Raw genomic sequence first — 22530 nt, 5'->3', positions numbered from 1 at the left:
GAGGCTTGTCAGCAGGCTGCAGAACAGCCACCCCCAAGGTCCTCCATACATGGTTATGGGCTGCAGGACACCTGCCTTCTTTCAAGACACCTGCCTTCTTGCTGATAACATGTGACCTGTGGAATGGGAACTATAGGAAGACTTGCCTACCGTTGACCCAAGCACCATGGAGAAAGTCGATTCCACTGTCCTCTTTTACACAGTCTGGAGTACTTTGCAGCAGCTGAAGTGAAGGGCAGGGTTGCTCAGTGGCCAGCGTTGCCATTTTTGTGACTGGAATTTCTTCAGTGTCCACTAGTCTTCTTGGAGGAAATGGGGTGGGGCCAGCAGCTGGCCTATCTCTCAGTTGTAAAAATCTTTTCAATAAAACATTTTAAATGCCATATTCTCTAGATCTCTGAGCATTTGGGGGCTGTCTGTCTGTTTAGTATCTCAGCAGTCAAAAATTTGCCTTTAGTTAGAGAAAAATCCCTTTTTGTAATAAAAAGCTGTATCTTTGTAAACGACTTACAGGGTGGACTGAGTGATATAAATACTTTGTTAATTTGAAATAGACCTTTATAATTTTTAAAATTTACCATCATTTAAAGATACATAGCAATTTAGAAAAATGAGACTTAGCACAATTTAAGTTGCATATAGAGTTAGCTAAGTATATAGTTAAATTTAAATCACATGTACAGAGACAAGCAGGACTGGATAAGAGCAAGATGGGGAACCAGAATACAATCTTTGATCTGTATATTGTAGCAAACAGACAGGAGATTAAAAGGGACAGAGTAGATTTGCCAGTGACAAGAAGACAGACATGCTGCAGACAGAACAGGGGGCCATGGAAAGGCACAGTATTCCATAAACGAGCCATGCAAAACAGGGCCAGTTAAAGAAGAAATTAGAGACAAAAGCCGCTAGAGTGGGTGTGCCTACAGCTAGGCCTCATGGCCAAGCTGGTGGCTCCCAGGTTAGCTCACATGGCCAAGATGGAGGCTACCAGAAGCCGCTTTTTTGTCTGTTTACCCGCCTGTTGGCTGCAAACACAAAGGTCCCGTATGCATTTCCCATGGGTGAGGCAAACAAAAATGGCAAAATCCACTCTCCAGAAGTCAACCCGGGAGTGGTGCCAGGGCCATGCCCCAAAGACACCGGAGTCTGAGGGGGGCTCAGCAGCCCCAATTCCAAAGAGGACCCAGCAGTCTGAAACTGAAAGGCTTAACGCCAAAACACACCGCTCCTGGAGTGGGGTGCTAGACCTGATCCGTGGGAGATTCACCTAACCACTGGAAGAAGAAATCAGAGACAAAAAATAAAAAGCAAGATGTCTGGCAGCTGTGGTTGCGTGTGCAAGCCTCTGAACTGAGTGGGCAAGCCTAAGCTAGGTCACATGGTCAAGATGGTGGCCACCATAAGCACGTTTCTGACTGCTGGCAGAAGTGACTTTTTCTCCACAAGTGAGGCAGAAAGATGTGTGAAACCACCAGTACACCTTAGTCCAAGAAGCACAACATCCAAAAAGACCAACTGTAGGTCTGGGAAACAAATGCACAAGTCTATGGACAGTGCTAGGGTACAAAACCCGAAAGATCCCTCGAGGATCTGAACCAAAAACCTCAAACTTCATTCGTGTAGAAAAATGAAAACTAAAAAAACTCTCAGAGCATCTCAAGCAGACACTGCCAACTAAGAAGAAACACGGTCACAGATAGAACAAACAGAAGAGTGAGGGACATTCCCAGGTGAAAGAAAGTTCCCGCAGAGATGTAGAACTCTCAGTTACCTCTTTGCTGGCAGTAACCAGAAAAGGTCCCATGGGTAAGGGCGAAAATGGCACAGTTCGCTCTGTCTGAGAGCACCCAGCAGAAAGCCCAAAAGAGGCTCAGCAGTCCAAAACCAAAAAAATGGACGCAGTAGAAGGAAAGGCAGTGAACTCCAAGATGAAGTTTTAACGCTGCCACACTGCTACTAGAGCAGGGTACTGGGTCTGACCCGTGGGAAATGTAAGGGGTATATTACTGGATTGCAGCAAACTGGCAGATGAGTGAGTTCCAGAGATCCTTAGTTTGAAAAGTGGCCAGTTGAAGTGTACAGAGGTGCAGCATCTCAGGCCACTGCAGGCAGGAGGAAAGGCTGGGGAAAACTGAGAGATGGAAAGTGGGTCATGTGTTCAGGTACTAGGATACCCGAAAGTTCCCCCACCCATGGTGGAAGAGGTTATAGAGAAAGCCCAAAATCATGTTTGGTGCCAAAAATGTTATTCTTTTGCTAAAATTAGAAAGAGAGAGGGCAAGATGAGACATGAGAATAAGAGATACATTAACGATAGTTTATTATATCACAGGAAAGTGAGCAAGAGAGAAATAGAAGAACAGAGCAAGACACAGAGTAAGAGAGAAGAGAGAAGAGAGACAGAGTTAATGGCTGACTGCCATGGTTTTCGCGAATGCAAGAGCGAGAGAGAGAGAGACAGACAGAGAGAGAGACAGAGAGAGAGAGAGAGAGAAGGTAAGAGAGACAGGTACGAGCTTTAAAGGGAAAGCTGAGCATGCACGCTGAGGCTTCACACATGCATAGTGTCCGCACGCAGGTCTGTAACAGATGACTGGGCGATGATAGGCACATCACCGTGCATGCACCTGTTGTTAGAGGGCAGGGTCTGTCTCTTAAAGAGGTAGAGCCCATCGGCATTAATGCCTGAACCTTTCAATAGGTAATGTCTAAAGTTTTTAGGAACACACAATGATAATGAAAGGCCCCTGGAAGCTCAGGCCCCCCGGGAGGTCGGCCCAGGTAAAGGCAAAAGCTTGATGCAAACAGCTAGAGGTTTTATTGCAGTTGTTTAATGAGCTAACCCCATGTCAGCTCAGACCTTTCATCCACCCACAATGGCAGATGGCTGGGGAAAGATGCTGAGAAGCCATGGGGCCGAGATCTTATAGGGCAGTGTAAGGGGAGTGTCTAGGGGTACACACAGGCTCAGGATTGGTGTGCCTCCATGTTACGATAAATCTTTCCACCAAAAGCCGTCAAGCCCCACCGTCAGGTGTGCGCTTTATGTTAGCCACCCGCCCGAGTTAGGGCCCCTAAATAATACACAGAGATTTCTATTATGTACAAATACTGCTTGGCCAATGACTAGGATTTCTCATCTGCTAGCTCAGTCTTAATTATCATAAATCTATATATTTTATAAGACTTATCGGACAGCTTCCATTGGCGTCCTCCCTTGCCTGTGGATTACATCGAGAATCTGAAGGAAGAAAGCAAGGGAAAAGGGACCATTTCCTGCTTGTCCTTCCTTAAATATGAGTCTCCCGGCTATATCACTTCCTGCCTGGATTACCACTTCTTTACCACATTTCCCAGAATCCTCCCACCTAACTTGCTGCCTCATTGGCCAAACAGTACTTTATTCTACAATCAATAAGATGAACATACACAGAAGTACATTCCCCATCATCTCCTCTTTTCTGTCTAAATAAAAAGGATAACTTATCTTTTATAATAACTTAAGGAAACAATAACCATAACTATTTGTCTTCAACTCTATCAAAGACCACAGAAGGATAATACATAAACTCTAGAATTGACAGACACATCTCAATACCTGGACAGTCACCCAAAGTTCCCCTGTAACTTTGGGGCATCCATCTTCAGCCCATAGGACACAGTGTGTCTGGCACACTTCTCCATTTCAACAGGAACCCTTCAGTACTGTCTTGTTTTGTAAGTTTAGCAGTCACTTTCTTGTGGGTCCTGCATGTCCTGTATACAGCAACAGTCCAGGCAAGAGTAGTTTCTTTCCCAAATGGCTAATCTTGCCATGTTGAAAGCAAACTCCATAACGAGTTTCTTCAATGCCCATCCTCCTTTCTGACGTAATTGGTGTTCCAGGAGCAGTTGTGTCTCACTGCCAAGAAAAACCCTAAACCATTTAAATGCCATATTTCTGTAGGTCTTTGAAAGGTTTGAAGAATACCTATTCATCTCACATACATCTCTGTATATCTAGAAAACCTAACTAACCTAATTATAAGTTCTGACTATTATAGGTAACAATATAACCTGTATTTAATTATGTATATCATTTTAAAAGATCTGTATTAACACAATACCTAAACAAGAGGAGACATATACATATCACAAAATTGACCTTAAAGTTGTATCAATAAATAAAAATCCATACCAATATATTCATTCCTATATCCTATTTTCCTATTCCTTTTTTTCTTTAAAAAGAGATTGACTATGCTCATTATCTTTTATAACCAACCCCATTTAAATGAAAGCAAACATTTACAAACAATATTTGGGGACTTGGGCGTCGTTCCTTCTAAACTGCTTCCTGCTGATTTGGGGCAATGTTCATACCATGGGGATAATGATAAAACATAGAAATCTGACCAAGTCCTTGTTTTTGTAGTCTGAAAGGCTGCACCATCTCAGCTGTATTGGATACAGGATCAGTTGGGTCACTGCTTCAGGGGGGTCTTACTTGATCAAACCATATTAGTCTGGAAGGAATACATAGCTTTTCATTTTCTGTGGAAACACAAGCAAAACCTGTTTTTCCAAGTAGCCTGTCCTTAGACTTAAATTTTGAAGTCAAAGCGTTTTTAAAATGTATAAGTTGGATTAATTTAGCAGCATTTATAATCAAGTGTATTTTAGCAGCAGTGACTCTTTCCTGGGCAATCAAACAATTTAAAGACAATATAGCATATAGTATCCAGACTCTCTGTGTATTTTTCATCTTTAAGTGGTTTTTCTTTTTATTTTTTTTTAATTCAAGTTAGGGAACAAGTTTGTTTCACATGTAAGTCCCTTCTCCCTCTCCCTCCCCTCATCCCCATCCCTCCTCCCTCACCCCCAACCTAAGCACCACCCCATCCACCCACCACTCCCCAGGCAAGATCGGGCCCTAAACGGGGGCTCTGCAAAGTCCACCAAATCTTCCTGTGCTGGTCCTGGGCCCTTCCCCATGTGTCTAGGGCCAGAGTGTATTCCTTCACATGGGATGGGCTCTCAAAGTCCCTACTTACACCAGGGAAAAATGCTAATACACTTCCAAAGGCTCCCTGGAGTGCAGAGGCCTCCTTATTGGCATCCATGTTAAGGGGGCTAGATCACTCTTGTACTGGTCTCCCAGATAGCATCTGGGGTCGATGTGCTCTCCCTTGTTCAGGCCAACAGTTTCTGTGGGTTTCTCCAAACTGGTACAGACCCCTTCGATCTTCATTCCTCTGTCTCTTCAACTAAATTCCAGATTTCATCTCAGTGTATTTCTGTGGATGTCTGTCTCTGTTTCCATCAGCCACTAGATGAGGGCTCTAGGATGACATAAAGAGTAGTCATCAATCTCATTTTAGGGGAAAGGCTTTTGTGTTATCCTCTCCTCCATTGCCTGGATTGTCAGATCGTGTCATCCTTGTAGGTCTCTGGAGATGTCCCTAGTTCCAGATCTCTTCTCAGACCTATAGTGGCTCCCTAAATATGGTATCTCTCATCCTGCTCTCTCTCCTCTATTCTTCCCCCAACTCAATATCTCTGCTCCTCCATTTCCTCTCCTCTACTCCTCTTCTCTTGCTCTTATTGTGGCAGCTCCCTCCCCCTACCCTCATGCTCCCAATTAGTTAAGCAGTTCATGCCACTTCCCATTCATGGGGACCATTTATCCCTTAGAGTCCTTCATGTTTCCTAGTTTCTTTGGTGAAGAGGATTATAGGCTGGTAATCCTTTTGTCTGTGTCTAAAATTCATATATGAGTGAGTATATACCATGTTTGTCTTTTTGTGACTGGGTTACCTCACTCAGGATGGTTTCTTCTAGTTCCATCCATTTGCCTGAGAATTTCAAGATTCCATTGCTTTTTTCTGCTGAGTAGTACTCCATTGTATAGATGTACCACATTTTCTCAATCCATTCTTCAGTAGAGGGACATCTAGGTTGCTTCCAGGTTCTGGCTATTACAAACAATGCTGCTATGAACATGATTAAACATATGTTGTTGTATGAACATGCACAATTTGGGTATATACCCAAGAGAGGAATGGGTGGATCTTGAGGTAGAGTGATTCCCATTTTTCTGAGCAACCACCATACTGATTTCCAGAGTGGTCTTACAAGTTCACACTCCTACCAGCAATGGAGGAGTGTTCCTTTTTCTCCACATCCTCTCCAGCATAGATTGTCATTGGTATTTTTGATTTTAGCCATCCTGACTGGTGTGAGGTGGTATCTCAGAGTTGTTCTGAGTTGCATTTCTCTGATGACCAAGGATTTTGAGCACTTTCTTAAGTGTCTTTCAGTCATTTCATATTCCTCTGTTGAGAATTCTCTATTTAGTTCTGCACCCCACTTTTTAATTTCATTGTTTGGTGTTTTGGTGGCTAGCTTCTTGAGCTCCTTATATATTTTGGAAATCAGTCCTCTGTCAGATGTGGGATCGGTGAAGATCTTTTCCCATTCTGTGGGTGGTCGTTTTGTCCTACTGACTGTTTCCTTTGCCTTGCAGAAGCTTCTTCAGTTTCAGGAGGTCCCATTTATTAATTGCAGACCTCAATATTTGTGCTACTGGAGTAATGTTCAGGAAGTGGTCTCCTGTGCCAATTTGTTCAAGGGTAATTCCCACGTTCTCTTCTAGAAGATTCAGTGTGGCTGGATTTATAGTGAGATCTTTGATCCATTTGCACTTAAGTTTTGTGCATGGTGACAGGTATGGAATTATCTTCAATTTTCTGCATATCCAAATCCAATTGTACAAGCACCATTTGTTGAAGATGCTTTTTTCCATTGCATAGATTTAGCACCTTTGACAAAAATAAGGTATTCATAGGTGCGTGGATTAATATCAGGGATTTCAATTCAATTCCATTGTTCTATCAGTCTATTTTTGTGCCAAAACCAAGCTGTTTTCAGAACTATGGCTCTATAGTAGAGCTTGAAGTCGGGGATGGTGATGCCTCCAGAAGATCCTTTATTGTAAAGAGTTGTTTTGCTATCCTGGGCTTTTTATTTTTCCATATAAAGTTGAGTATTGTTCTTTCAATGTCTGTGAAAAACTGTGTTGAGATTTTGATGGGGATTGCATTGAATCTGTAGATTGCATTTGGTAGGATTGCCATTTTTACTATGTTGATTCTACCTATCCACATGCATGGGAGATCTTTCCATTTTCTGGTATCTTCTTTAATTTCTTTCTTTAAAGTCTCAAAGTTCTTATTGTACAGGTCTTTCATTTTTTTGGTTAGTGTTACCCCAAGATATTTTGTGTTGCTTGTGGATATTGTGAAAGATGATGTTTCCATGATTTCTTTCTCATTGGGTTTATCATCTGTATGCAGTAAGGCTACAGATTTTTTGAGTTAATTTTGTATCCTGCTACCTTGCTGAAGGTGTTTATCAGCTGTAGGAGTTTCCTGGTAGAGTTTTTCGGGTCACTAATGTAGACTATCATGTCAGCTGCAAATAGTGAAAGTTTGACTTCTTCCTTTCCAATTTGTACCCCTTTGATCCCCTTTTCTTGTCTTATTGCTCTAGCTAGAAATTCAAGTACGATATTGAAGCGGTATGGAGAGAGTGGATAGCCTAGTCTTGTACCTGATTTTAGAGGAAACGCTTTGAGTTTCTCTCCATTGAGTTTGATGTTGGCTATTGGTTTGGTGTATATTGCGTTGATCATGTTTAGATATGTTCCTGTTATTCCTGTTCTCTCCAAGATCTTTATCATGAAGGGATGTTGGATTTTGTAAAGGATTTTTCAGCATCTAGTGAGATGATCATGTGGTTTTTCTTTTTCAGTTTGTTTATATGGTGGATTACATTGATGGATTTTCATATTTTGAACCATCCTTGCATCCCTGGGATGAAGCCTACTTGATCGTGGTGGATGATTTTTCTGATATGTTCTTGGATTCGGTTGGCCAATATTTTATTGAGTAATTTAGCATCGATGTTCATGAGCGATATCGGTCTGTAGTTCTCGTTCTTAGTCATATCTTTGTGTGGCTTGGGTATCAAAGTGATTGTAGCCCCATAGAAAGAGTGTGGCAATATCCCATCTGCTTCTATTGTGCAGAACAATTTGAGGAGTACTGGTATCAGCTCTTGTTTGAATTTCTGGTAGAATTCTGCAGTGAAACCATCTGGCCCTGGGCTTTTTTTTTGGTTGGGAGGCTTTTGATGACTGCTTCTGTTTCATTAGGGGTTATGGGTCGATTTAAACCATTTATCTGATCTTGGTTTAATTTTGGTAAGTGATATTTATCAAGAAAACTATCCATTTCCTTTAGATTTTCAAAGTTTGTGGAGTACAGGTTTTCAAAGTATGACCTGAAGATTCTCTGGATTTCCTCAGTGTCTGTTGTTATACCCCCTTTTCGTTTCTGATTTTGTTAATTAGCATGCTCTCTCTCTCTGCCTTTTGGTTAGTTTGGCTAGATGTTTGTCTATCTTATTGATCTTCTCAAAGAACCAACTCTTTGTTTCATTGATTCATTGTACTGTTTCCTAGTTTCTACTTTGTTGATTTCGGCTCTCAGGTTGATTATTTCCTGCTGTCTACTCCTCCTTGGTGAGTTTGCTTCTTTTTGCTCTAAAGCTTTCAGTTGTTCTGTCAATTCTCTATTGTGACTTTTCTCGAGTTTCTTCATGTGGGCACTTAGTGCTATGAACTTCCCTCTTAGCACTGCTTTCAGAGTGTCCCATAAGTTTGGGTATGTTGTGTCTGATTCTCATTAAAATCTAGGAAGTCTTTAATTTCTTTTTTTTATTTCTTCCTCAACCCAGGAATGGTGCAATTGGGAGTTATTCATTTTCCAAGAGTATGTAGGTTTTCTGCAATTCGTATTGCTGTTGAATTCTAGCTTTAATGCATGGTGATCTGATAAGATACAGGGTGTTATTTCAATTCTTTTGTAACTATGGAGGTTTGCTTTGCTGCCTACTATGTGGTCAATTTTTGAGAAGGTGCCATGTGGCGCTGAGAAGAAGGTATATTCTTTTGAGTTTGGATGGAATGCTCTATAGATATCCGTTAACCCCAGTTGGGTCATAACTTCTTTCAGATCCTTTGTTTCTTTGTTAAGTTTCTGTCTGGTGGTCCTGTCTAGTGGCGTAAGGGGGGTGTTGAAGTCTCCTACTATAAGTGTGTGGTTTTATGTGTGTTTTGATCTTTAGTAATGTTTCTTTTACAAATGTGGGTGCCTTCGTATTTGGGGCATAGATGTTCAGGATTGAGACTTCATCTTGATGAACTTTTCCTGTTATGAGTATGAAATGCCCTTCTTCATCTCTTTTAATTGATTTTAGTTTAAAGTCTAATTTGTTAGCTATTAGTATTGCTATACCAGCTTGTTTCTTGAGCTCATTTGATTGGAAAATCTTTTCCCATCCTTTTACTCTGAGGTATCGCCTGTCGTTGAAGTTGAGGTGTGTTTCTTGTAAACAGCGGAAGGATGGATTCTGTCTTTGTATCCATTCTGTTAGCCTATATCTTTTTATGGGTAAGTTAAGACCATTGACATTTAGGGATATTAATGTCCATTGTTCATTGGTTCTTGTTTGTTTTGGATTTATTGTTGGTGGTGTCATTGTATGTGGATTTCACCCTCCTGCTTCTTTTTGTGTTTGGTATAATTAGACTATCTATTGCCTGCATTTTTGTGAGTGTAGTTATGTTTGTTGGATTGGAGTTTTCCTTCCAGAACCTTTTGTAGTGCTGGATTTGTGGATATGTATTGTTTAAATCTGTTTTTGTCATGGAATATCTTGTTTTCTCCATCTATAGTGATTGAAAGTTTTGCTGGGTACAGTAGTCTGGGTTGACATCCATGCTCCCTTAGTGCTTGTAGGGTATCTATCCAAGACCTTCTGGCTTTCAGAGTTTCCATTGAGAAGTTGGGTGTGATTCTGATTGGTTTGCCTTTATATGTTACTTGGCCTTTTTCCTTTGCTGCTCTTAATATTTTCTCTTTATTCTGTAGATTTGGTGTTTTGATTATTATGTGTCGGGGGGACTTCTTTTTGTGGTCCAGTCTGTTTGGTGTCCTGTAAGCTTCTTGTACTTTCATAGGCATATCCTTCTGTAGGTTGGGGAAGTTTTCTTCTATGATTTTGTTGAATATGTTTTCTGTACCTTTGAGCAGTGTTTCTTCACCTTCTTCTATACCTATTATTCTTAGGTTTGGTCTTTTCACGGTGTCCCATATCCTGGATATTTTGTGTTAGGGATTTGTTGGACTTGAAGTTTTCTTTGGTTGATGAATATATATCCTCTAGCAAGTTTTCAATAACTGAGATTCTCTCTTCAGTCTCTTGGATTCTATTAGTTGGATATCCTCACATCTTTAGTTCCTGATTGTTTATCCAGTCTTTCCATTTCCAGCATTGCCTCATTCTGTGTATTCTTTATTGTGTCTATTTCGGCTTTCATGCTTTGAACTGTTTCCAGAGCTTCCTTCACTTGTTTGGTTGTTTTTTCTTGGGTTTCTTTAGATTCTTTAAGAGATTTATTTATTTCTTGAATTTTTTGGTTTGTCTTTTCCTCCATTTCGTGTAATTTTTTGCTTGCTTTTTCTTCTATTTCTTTAAGGGATTTTCTTGTTTCCTCTTTAAAGGTCTCTATCATCTTGCTGAGATAATTTTTGAGGTCCATCTCTTCTTCATGCACTGTGTTGGGCTTTTCAGATCTTGCTGTAGTGGAGTCCCTAGATTCTGGTTGTGTCCTATTGGTCTCTCTGTTGTTGAGTGAGATCTTATTCTGTCTTCTTCCCATATCTTCTTTCAGTGAGTGCAGGAGGGGTCTCTCTATCTCCTCTTGTTACCCAGTGGTGTGTGTGGGCCAGGAATTCAATGTGCCCAGCTCTGGATGGTCTTGCCTCTCCTGATAGTCTCCTCACTCTGAAGGTGTTAGGCCTCCATAGAGGTCAGGTGTGGGGGGCGGGACAGGAAGGAAGAATGGGTTGTTTCCAGGCTCAGAGAGTTCTTCACTGCCTGGGCAGGTCTACCCCAAGCAGAAGCAGGCCCGGGGAGATCAGGGTGGATGGGGCTTTGGAAGGGAGTTGGGTAAGAGCAGAGGATCACTCACCTTGTTGCAGATCGGTCATCAGAAAGGGAGGGTAGAGTGGCCTGTTCTCAGATTCAGGGAGTTCCTCCCTGCCTGGGCGTGTCTACTCCAAGCAGGCACAAGCCCAGGGAGATCTGGGTGAATGACGCTTTGGACGGGAGTTGGGTAAGAGCAGGGAATCACTCACCTAGTTGCAGATCGGTCGGCAGAAAGGGCTAGGTGGTTTTTCTATTATTCTACTTTTACTTCCTTTTCTTTCTTTTTTCCTGAGACAGGGTTTCTTTGTGGAAGCCCGCCTGCCTCTGCTTCTGGAGTGCTGGGATTAAAGGTGTGTGCCCCCACACCCAGCTACTCTATTTCCTCCTATTACTTTTTCTCTCACAAGCCTACATATATTTTTAAACATAGTGCAAACCTTTAGAGGTTTTTCTATATCTGGATCTGTCTTTACTGTCAATCTTTACCTTTTTCTGGCCACCAGTCTTTTAACTGTTAAACAACACCACCAAAATTAAAGTGGTGGCTTTCTTAGCCGCTGTCTTTCAAGGAGCATGACGCCGCCTTGGAGATGTGGTCACTGCCACTGCCAGCTGCATTGGGCACGAACCCACATCAAAAGTCTCATGCTCTGCCAACTGAGCTAGCGGGGCCTCTTAAAAAGAGTTTTTTCCGCTTTTGCTGAGTCAGGAAATCTTTCTTAAAGCATTCAAGTTTCTGCTTGTCTCTAGCAAAACAGAGACCACCCAAGAAAATGCTGCTAACAATAAGTCATGCTTGTCTCTGATCTTTTGCTGCTAAAATCCCTTTTTAAACTTTTGTGAAGTTTACATGGAAGTTCGTAATACTACCTCCAGCTGCCCCGGTTCTGCCACTGTTTGACTAGTCTCTGGAAGGCAGCTTGTGGCAGTGAGAGCTCAGAATCCTAACCCTAGAACTCTCCAGGGCTGCAGGCTGTCTCTGGAGTACTGAGTCCAACCCCCAAGAGCACAGGGACAGTGAGAGCATAGGGAAGCTGTTCCGATGCCTCTCAGCGGCCTGACTGACAGGGCAGATTGTGGTAACAGGTTTCCCTCTTTCTCTGGGAACCTCAGGGCATGGTGTCATCCCGCTCAATGACACCATTCTGTTTTTGTAGTCTGCAAGGCTGTATCGTCTCATTTCAGCAGGAAGTAACTTGGAGGATGCTACACTCCCTTTCCCCCATTGTTGTCACTTAGGATAGTGTATATACCTAGTTAGGGATAGCTTCCTATTGTTTATGGTTGGGATTGGAAGAAGGTATTCAGACTTTAGGGTTTAGTTAAAATAGATAGTTAGGATGTGACATAAGCAGATGGTTGTATCTTCTTATATTTCACCTTTATGATTGTTAATTTTGGATACTTTACACTGTTAAGTTTTAATCCTCTTTTAGACTAGCAGGGGAATTGTAGGGGATGCTATAGCCATGCCTGCTTAGGGGCTGGCTGTGTGCCTGACCATGCCTTTGAGGGTGTGGTCAGGGTGAAGTAGGGAAAGTTTAAGAGTGAGGCAGCTCTGCTCTTGGTTTCATCTTTGGCTTGCTCTAAGGACTGCTGCCCTGCCGGCTGGCTAGGTTGCTCTGTAAGTAAGGATTTTCCCTATTAGATTCCCTTGTATTTTTTACCTGGCTCCATATTGGTAATTTTCCCACATTACATCCAGGCTTGGAGGACTTGCCCTGTGTTGATTGGCCAACTGGTTGTTACGGCCCATAGGCCCATCCAGGGTGATTGCTATGCTCTGCACATCTTTGCTGTGCACTTGTCCTTAAAGCACACCCAAAGCTGTAAAGCATAGCACCACCAGCTAACTTCTGATTGGTTCCTTGCCACAAGGCAGACATCTGACCTCCTGGTGACCAAGGCAAGTTCAGGCAAGTACATGTTAGGCAGTTATGGCTTCCGAAATGGGGAGCTGGTCCCTTCAATAATAAATTATATATTGGCATTGAATAATTCTTAATGTTTTATGTTGGATTTTATTATTTTGAAGCTTTGTTATATCTTGTGTGAGACTGCTAAAGTTATAGAGAATATAAAAATACAATTTGATGATATTTAACAAGTATCAAAAACAATCCATGGAAAAGTGGCAGGGTGTGTTGTTTCTTTGTTTGGTTGTGCTTTTTCATTTTTTTTTTTTTTTATCAAGGGCTGGTAAGAAAACTACTGGCAAAACTCTTACCACTTACAAATGATCTTTTAAAATGAACTGAGAAGGAAAGGTAATACTTATAAATATAAGATGTTGATAATGGTGTGAAAAAATTCATTTCTTAATGAATTTAAAATCTGTTTTTCTGTTTACTCTCAAAAAAAGAAGCAGTTAAGCTGAATTTCATTACTTGGAGTCATATAAATGAAATCTTCTCTGCATCAAAAAATATCACTGAGAGTATTGAAAAGACAAATCACAAACCTGAAGAATATATTTGAAAGTCATACACACACACACACACAGAGAGAGAGAGAGAGAGAGAGAGAGAGAGAGAGAGTCAGAGAGTCAGAGAGTCAGAGAGAGAGAGAGAGAGAGAGTCAGAGAGTCAGAGAGAGAGAGAGAGAGAGAGAGAGAGACTTAATCGCTGTATAAGGAAAGGACATAACCCCATAATGTGGAAGGGAAAACACATGAGAAGATGTCATATGAAATATGCACAGAGGATCTGAATTGAAATCTCCATGAAACATGAAACAGCTACTTGTGGCCAGTATTCAGACAGAAGTATTTCCAGCCTTATTACATTCCAGGTCATCCAAGCTCAGCTCAAAACAATTGAAAACCACAGTGAGGAAAGGCTTCCTCCTCTTACCTGATTATAATCTAGACAGAAACAATAGAGAGCAAGGGGAGACCTCAGGATACTACTGTATTGTGTTGTGAGCACAATACTACTGAGCAGCTCCGTGGAAACAATCTGCCAGTTCTTCAGACTTTAAAGTTCCTGATCATAAGGCTCATGTAATTAGATATCAGAGAGAAGTAAGAAAAGATACACATGAACCCCTTACAGGGAACTGGGATAAATCAGGAGCCAAAATTCCATAAAAAATGGGGAGGATCGCCTAACACTCAACCCATAAATAAAGAGCATTTGGCAGTCTCAGATTCCAGGAAAAGATGAATCATTATTATGGGGTGTGGGGGGACACTGGTTAATTGAATATTGTCCTGATAGCTCTAGCTCATCTCTGAAGTTACCTGTGACACAGAAATACAGGGGGCAGATGCCAAATAGTGAGTGGTACTTTTGGTTAATAACTTTGAATTAACATTGTGTTCAGAAAGAAAAATACTTGACAAGTGCCTGTGCACTTAGTGTTATGAAACTTTTATGTGCACAGAAATGTACCTTGTTACTTCCTCCATTTTCTTAGAGGGTATTTGAGAACTTTGCACACACTACAATGTAATCAAACTGCTATTAAATTGTAAATAAGCAGAAACTCGTTATTGGCAGTTGTGGGACGGGAGAGGTGACTTACCTTTTAGAGCATTTGTTGCTCACACAGAGGACCTGAGCTTAGTTCTGAGGCCTCATGTCTAGCAGATTACAGCTCCCATTACCTGTATCCCATAGGATCGAAAGCACTCTTATATCCTCAGATAACACACACACACACACACACACACACACACACACACACACACACACAGAGAGAGAGAGAGAGAGAGAGAGAGAGAGAGAGAGAGAGAGAGAGAGACATATCAACAGAGAGAGAGAAAGAAAGAAAAGAGAGAGGGCAGAGATTAATTTACACATAAATAAAAGTATTTCCTTATCTTTAAAATGAAATTTGTGCTATTCTGGTTTGATTACTTTATCCTTTTTTATTTTATTATGTAGATGCCTATTTGTTTTCTAAGGAAAGAAAGAGAAGAAAAGGTGTGGATTTCAATGAGAGAGGTGGGGAGGAAGGCCAATGGAGGGTTGGAGGGTAATCCAACATTAGAATATATTTTATGGATGAGAAAAATCCCTTTTCAATAAATGTAAAATGGACAAAGTATTAAAATGTAAAATTTTAAAATTGGGTGTGTATCATAGTGTTACATTCCAGTATAACCTTGCCCAAATATAATCACCTACATTTAAAGTGGGCCCATTCTGGTATGTTCCCCCTGGAATTCAAAACATAGCTAGGACAGGATTTTCTGATCTCCAAGTCCAACTTTGGAACGGAGTCTGTTAACACTGAAAAAGCTGGTAAGTGACCATGTACCTAGTGTCACAATTCAAGGGTCTAATCTAACAAAATACCTAAGATGAAAAGAATTATAAGTACAATAAGTGAAATATCATGAACAAATAGTAGTGAATTTGGAAGATAAAAACTGCTATAAATATGTATTGGAAAAACAATATTTATAGTAGTAACTTTGTTGGATTATTGATCTAGAATTAATTTCACACATTTCTTAACTCCTGATTGACATTATTGGACCTAACTATACCTAAGTTGCTGTTGACTAAATGTGAAGGTGGCACGCTGAAACTTGGACAAACATGAGAACAAATGCAAGAGAGTGAAGGGCACTTGCATCTTGGCTGTGGTACTCTTCATGGTTACCATCATCCATCCACACTACCTGGCTCTTAGAGACTTGGCATTTATCTCCATTGTTTCTTAATCTAGCCAGAATTCTAGCAGGAGAACATTGACATTTGACCAAATTAATAAGAGGCTAACTTCACATTAACAGGTTCTTTGGCGATTGGAAGGCAAGAAGCCAGACACCTTGGGCTCCAACACTCGGCTGTACAAATGGATCCCCCAGAATGACCTTCTTGGTAAGCATCAGGAGACCCATGAGACATGAGGAATGGCTGCTCAGGAAGGTGAATGTCAGCACTAATACATTTATGACAACTGTGATCTAGTCCTGAGAAAAATGAATGAAGAACTGATAAGAGAATGCTGTACGGTGATATCCGAGATGATGATATCCATTTCTATCTCTGCTGTAATTTTCTTTCAGATACACTTAAGCCTCTTCTTTATGCTTCTATTCACCTATTTTCATACCTTTGTATCTATGTTTCTTCTAGGGGAGCACAATTTTTATGCCAGTGAGAATGGCATTCTCTCATGAATGACTCTTCATTTTCTAGCTCTTCCAAAACTCCACATCATAAGGCAGTCCTATATTTGATGAAGTTTTGTTTGTCCTAAGTCTTATCCATCAGTATAAGCAACCAACGCCCTTCTACGTGGAGGCAACCTATCAGGAGCAGTGGCTTCACAGTTTCTTAGGAGAACATACTCTCATGAATGCCTGCCTGTGCTCACACATGCTGTTTGCTCCACTTCAGAGGAGCACTTCCCTTTTTGTTCATTTCACAAAATCATTCTACTTCCAAACTCCACTTCCCCTATGTGACCTTCAATCATCCTCTTGGAGTTGTGTGTCTCCTTCCTCTAAGACATGGGAGAAATTCAATCTGCGATTATGATGATGTTGTATAGAGAATATTTGCCCTTTCTATGCCTTTTCCCATGCCTCTCATTTTCTTTCTCAGACATAAGATTAATAGTTGTATTTATTCTCTCCCCTTGCTAGGTTATCCGAAAACCAGAGCTTTTATAACTCATGGTGGCACCAATGGCATCTATGAGGTGATCTACCATGGGATCCCTGTGGTTGGAATTCCTTTGTTTGCAGACCAATTTGATAATGTTGTTCACATAAAGACCAAAGGAGCAGGTGTTAGACTGGACTTTCTCACAGTGTCCAGTACAGATTTGCTCAATACAGTAAAGACAGTCACCACTGACCCTTTGTGAGTACAATGATTTTGTTCAAGTGTGTACTAGTCCAGAAAGGTTCTCTTCAAGGTAATGTAGAATATATTTGATCTTTAGTCTAAATCTGAAAACAACAACAATACAAAACCCATTTAACCACTGTGGAAGGAGCTTTCCGCTGTCAATCAATACTAGAAACTATCCCTGAGGACTTACTGTATAGGAAGTTAGTTTAGAATAATTTGATGAAATTAAGTGAAAAAATTTTCTTCCTAAATAATAGGATATAATTTTCACAAATAGAATCAAATCAACAAACACAGTAATGAAGCTAAAAATCATAAAATATTTCAAATTAATGACTTGAATTTCTGAACTCTTACTCTTTCTTTATATAATTGTCCCTTAATGTCCAAAGTAGAATAATTAGGTATATAAATGCATATGTATATAGAAAGTATAAAACATTTCAAGTTAATGACTTAAATTTCTGAAACTCTTATTTTTTAGGTAATTCTCACTTAATGCACACAGAAGAAAATTAGGCATATATATACATATTTATACATATATAGATAACATATGTGTAATATGTAATGACCAAATATGAACACTTATCATTTCTATCTCCTTGCACATTTTTTATTTCTTGCTCAAAATCCCCTCTTCATTACTTAATCAGTCCTATAACTTGTAATTCACAGTCATTGACTCACTGTAGGCACTATCCTGCTATCAATGGCAGGCTGTTCATGTTAGCTCACCTCTTCTAATCCTACTCACTCTCTCCATTCTGAACCACCAATTCCTACAGTTCTACACTCTACTTCTATGAAATCAGCCCTGGTAGTTTCTATACAATGGTTAGATGTTGCAGTATTTTTCTTTAGGGAGGTAATTCTCAACCTGTGGTTCTTAGAAACTAAGACATTTCTCAGTTGCAAAATTGCAGTTGAAGTAGCAGAAAATAACAACTTTAACATTGGGGATTCCTAAGACCATCAGAAATATGTGTTTTCTGATGGTAGTGACTCACAGAGTAAGACCCAGTACTTTGGGGCCTAGTTTATATGACTTAGTATGGTAGCCCCTAATTTTATCCTTCTTATTGTAAAAACCAGATTTCCTTCTTTATACTGGCTGATAATATTCAACTACTTTTCAAACCACAATTCCTTTATCCATCATCCCACACTGGGCACCTCACTCAATTCAACTTCGTAACTATCACAAGTAGTGCCACTCAAACCATTAAGCTATCCTTTTGATATGTTGTTTACTATGTCATTAAATAAATTCTTAATGGTCCTACAGTCACTGATCAGTCTGTGATTCTGACATCAATTTCCAGAAATTACAAGGTAAAAAGGACCACTGACTCCCACAAGTTTTCCTCTGACCTCCATACATGGTGCATGACCCACCTACGTGCCACACACAGACACAATTAAAATAGGTTAAAAAAAACAAAAGGTTGACAAATTCTACTTCCCCTTCATCTTTGTCATTACTATGCTCCTGTCTCTGTGGTAGAACTAGGGGTTGAATTCAGGTCCTTGAGCATTCTACACAAGGTATCAATGAGCTACATCCCAGCCCTTAGGTCATCTTGTGCAAAGTATTTGCCTTTCTCACCAGTTGCCATTTTTTTCTTTTTTGTTTTATTTGAGTTAACAAACATGACTGAATTACATGACAATCCCAGTTCCCTTCTCCCTCTCCTCCTCCGCTCCCACCCCGCCCCAACTAAAACCCTACCTAACACATATCCTTTCCTCTATTCTTTCCCGGTTGCAACCTTTCTGCTCCCTCATGCGCTCTGCGTCTTTCCTCTTCTTCCCTTCTCATTCTCGTAGCTCCCTCCCCCCTCTTCCCATGCTTTCAATTTGCTCAGGGGATCTTGACCCTTTCCCCTTCTCCAGGGGACAAAGTTTGTCTCTTTTAGGGTCATCCTTGTTTACTAGTTTCTTTGTCAGTGTGGATTGTAGTGAGTACATATCATGTTTGTCTTTTTGTGATTGGGTTACCTCGCTCAGAATGATTTCTTCGAGTTCCATCCATTTTCCTGCAAATTTCAAGATTCCATTATTTTTTTCTGCTGAGTAGTATTCCATTGTGTAAATGTACCACATTTTCTCTATCCATTCTTTGGGCATCTAGGCTGCTTCCAGTTTCTGGCTATTACAAATAGTGCTGCTATGAACATCATTGAACAGATGTCTTTGTTGTATGAATGTGCTTCTTTTAGGTACATGCCTAGGAGTGGAATTGCTGAATCTTCTGGTAGACTAATTCTCATTTTCTTGAGGTGTCACCATGGTGATTTCCAAAGTGGCTGTACAAGTTGGCACTCCCACCAGCAGTGGAGAAGTGTTCTCCTTTCTCCACACTTCTCCAGCATAAATTGTCATTGGTGCTTTTGATTTTAGCCATTCTAACAGGTGTAAATTGGTATCTCTGAGTTGTATTGATTTGCATTTCCCTGATGGCTAAGGATGTTGAACACTTCATGTATCTTTCAGCCATTTTAGATTCCTCTATTGAGAAGTGTCTATTTAGATCTGTACTCCACTTTTTAATTGGATTGTTTGGTGTTTTGGACACTAGCTTCCTGAGTTCTTTGTATATTTTGGAGATCAGCCCTCTGTCAGATGTGGGGTTGGTGAATATCTTTTCCTAGTCTGTCAGCTGCTGTTTTGTCTTGCTCACTGTGTCCTTTGCCTTACAGAAGCTTCTCAGTTTCAGGAGGTCCCATTTATTAATTGTTGATCTCAGTGTCTGTGCTACTGATGTTATGTTCAGGAATCGGTCTCCTGTACCAATTAATTCAAGGGTATGTCCCACTTTATCTTCTAATAGGTTCAGTGTTGCTGGATTTTTGTCTTTGATCCATTTTGACTTAAGTTTTGTGCAGGGCAAAAGGCTCTGTAGTCTTCCTCATGTTTGCATCCAGTTATGCCAGCACCATTCTTTGAAGATGTTCTCTTTGTTTCAGCGTATGTATTTGGATTATTCTTCAAAAACCAGGTGTTCGTAGGTGTGTGGGTTAATAGCAGGGTTTTCAACTCTATTTCATTGGTCTACCTGTCTATTTTTGTACCAATACCAAGCTGTTTTCAGGACTATACTCTGTAATAGAGCTTTAAGTCAGGTATGGTGATGCCTCGAGAAGTTCCTCTATTATTATTGTACAGGGTTGTTTTGGCTATCCTGAGTCTTTTGTTTCTCCATATAAAGTTGAGAATTGTTCTTTCAAGGTCAATGAAGAATTGTATTGGGATTTTGATGGGGATTGCATTGAATCTGTAGATTGCTTTTGGCAAGATTGCCATTTTTACTGTGTTGATCCTGCCTATGCAAGAGCATAGGAGATCTTTCCATTTTCTGGTATCTTCTTTTATTTCTTTAGAGACTGAAAATTCTTACAGTACAAGTCTTTCACTTTTTTGGTTAGTGTTACCTCAAGGTATTTTATGTTGTTTGTGGCAATTGTAAAGGGTGATGTTTCTTTGATTTCTTTCTCCACCAATGTGTCATCCATATATAGTAAGGCTACTGATTTTTTTGAGTTAATCTTGTATCCTGCCACTTCGCTGAAGGTGTTTATCAGCTGTAGGAGTTCCCTGGTAGAGTTTTTCGGGTCACTTATGTAGACTATCATATCTTCTGCAAATAGTGAGAGTTTGACTTCTTCCTTTCCAGTTTGTATCCCCTTGATCGCCTTTTGTTGTCTTATTGTTCTAGCTAGAACTTCAAGGACAATATTGAAGAGATATGGAGAGAGTGGACAGCCTTGTCTTGTTCCTGATTTTAGAGGAATCACTTTAAGTTTCTCTCCATTTAACTTGATGTTGTTCTGCTTCATCTGCATTGTGATGTTCAGGTCTTGCTGGTGTATGGTTCCTAGTCTCCGATGGTGTCATATTGGGTTTTCTGTTGTTGGATGTGCTTTTACCTTGCCCTCTTCTCATCCTTTCTTCTGGTGGGTGTAGCAGGAGTTTCTTGCTCTCCTGATCGGTATGGGATCAAGGTTCTCTTCTGGTAGATGCAAACAGATCCAATAATCTGATGTCTGTCCTCTTGGATGGAGGTGTCACTTTTACCAGGGCCTCGGCAGTGCTCAGGTGTGTTGGGTCCTAGTGGGCTGGTGGATGGAGAAAGAATTGCCACCAGGCCTCAGCGTGTCTGATCCCGCCGCCAAACTCGGATCCATCCCACAGATCGCTGTTGTCAATTGACTCTGAGCAGTGACAATGAACGGAACCAGAAACAGCCCTTGGCCTACCTGGGCCGGCAAATGGACGCAGAACTGCCTCCAGGCCTCAGCCTGTCAGATCCCACCACCAAACTCAGATCACCAGTTGCTATTTTTAAATGACTAATAAGTGTTCTCATTGAGTTTTCAAAAAATTTTGACACAATTTCTTTTCAAAGGCATCAGTGTGTCATTGTGAAACTGTAAGAACCACCTCACCACAGTGCTATAAGGGCTTAGGAATATTGGGAAAGAATTCCTCAGAAGTTGCCAGCTTACAGGCAAACCTTCAAACATGTCCCAGTGAAAACCACACTGTAGCTAGTGTTTCTCTTTGGTGTTTGTTAATTCATGATGCTTCCCCAGAACCTTTCTTTGGCTTCAATCACTTCAGTAAATTAACTTTTTTTGCTGTTGATGTCTTTAGCTATAAGGAGAATGCCATGCGGCTATCAAGAATTCACCATGATCAGCCAGTGAAGCCCCTGGACAGAGCTGTCTTCTGGGTTGAGTATGTCATGCGCAATAAAGGAGCCAAGCACCTTCGTGTGGCAGCACATGACCTCACCTGGTTCCAGTGCCACTCTCTGGATGTGCTTGCATTCCTACTTGCCTGTGTGGTGACTGTGATCTTCATCATCACAAAGTGCTGTCTCTTTTGTTGTCAGAAGTTTGTTAAAGGTGGAAAGAAGAAGAAAAGGGAGTAACTGAAGTGGGGAGGACAGACACATGGACCTCCTCTGGTGCATCACCGCAAGGGAGGCTTTCTGTGTGTTCCTTCATCACAACTGACCTGGACATTATCACTCTATTTCAGCCTTTTGAAGTACACTTGAGCTGTCAAAGGTTCCTTTTCTTCGCCCTTTTAAAGTACATATGAAAGGCAACACCACAAATTCTTTGTGCAGTGCAGAACCACAAAAACATCCACCCCATTGCCACCCTAATTCCTGCAATAAGATATTCACACATTCTGAAATGGACTCCTGTAGTGTGAGCATTGAATTCCAGTACAGACAAGAAAACTTCTCTTTAAATGTAAGCTGAATATTACTAGAGCGCCAGGTGAATTAACAAGATTTTACCAACAAGAAGGAAATCCTGTATGAGGAGCACATGCATTGAAACTGGAAACATTCTCACATTTAAAAACAGCACAACACTTAGTGAAAATGAAGTGAATCCTGTGACAATCTTCCTGTCACACTTGTAGACTGCCCACCAAAAGGTTGGGAGTTAATTAATCACATTACCCAGGAAAGCATCAATATTGGACAAGGACAGAAAAAGAAGAGAAACTACAACCAGTACAGAGGGGCCTACAAAAGGAGATGAAAACTCTGATACATCAAGAGCCCTTGCTCCTTACAAACCAGGACAATAGGACCAAAATGATTCTAGAAATAAAAGAAATAAGGAAGAGAACTGAAGCTGGCCAACAGAGTTCTGTT

General features: G+C 40.7%; 1 protein-coding gene across 1 annotated transcript; it reads left to right on the top strand.

The window, feature by feature from the left end:
• The first annotated feature begins 1390 nt into the window (after nt 1-1390).
• On the top strand, nt 1391-21786 carry LOC100765175 (UDP-glucuronosyltransferase 2B4-like). The gene is made up of 4 exons (XM_027390713.2): nt 1391-1564; nt 15782-15869; nt 16640-16859; nt 21507-21786. Exons 1-4 carry the CDS (start codon nt 1391-1393, stop codon nt 21784-21786), a joined length of 762 nt encoding a protein of 253 aa, XP_027246514.2.
• Nucleotides 21787-22530: the final 744 nt, after the last annotated feature.

Source organism: Cricetulus griseus (assembly GCF_003668045.3).
Source record: "Cricetulus griseus strain 17A/GY chromosome 1 unlocalized genomic scaffold, alternate assembly CriGri-PICRH-1.0 chr1_1, whole genome shotgun sequence".
In the NCBI taxonomy this organism is placed as follows: Eukaryota; Metazoa; Chordata; class Mammalia; order Rodentia; family Cricetidae; genus Cricetulus; species Cricetulus griseus.
This window is presented reverse-complemented; position numbering and strand designations above follow the sequence as displayed.

Coding starts and splice junctions, on each gene's coding strand:
- LOC100765175 (XM_027390713.2), top strand. CDS start 1,391: ATGGTGGCCACCATAAGCACGTTTCTGACTGCTGGCAGAAGTGACTTT. Junction 15,870..16,639: donor CCCCCAGAATGACCTTCTTG/GTAAGCATCAGG, acceptor TCCCCTTGCTAG/GTTATCCGAAAACCAGAGCT. Junction 16,860..21,506: donor ACAGTCACCACTGACCCTTT/GTGAGTACAATG, acceptor TGATGTCTTTAG/CTATAAGGAGAATGCCATGC.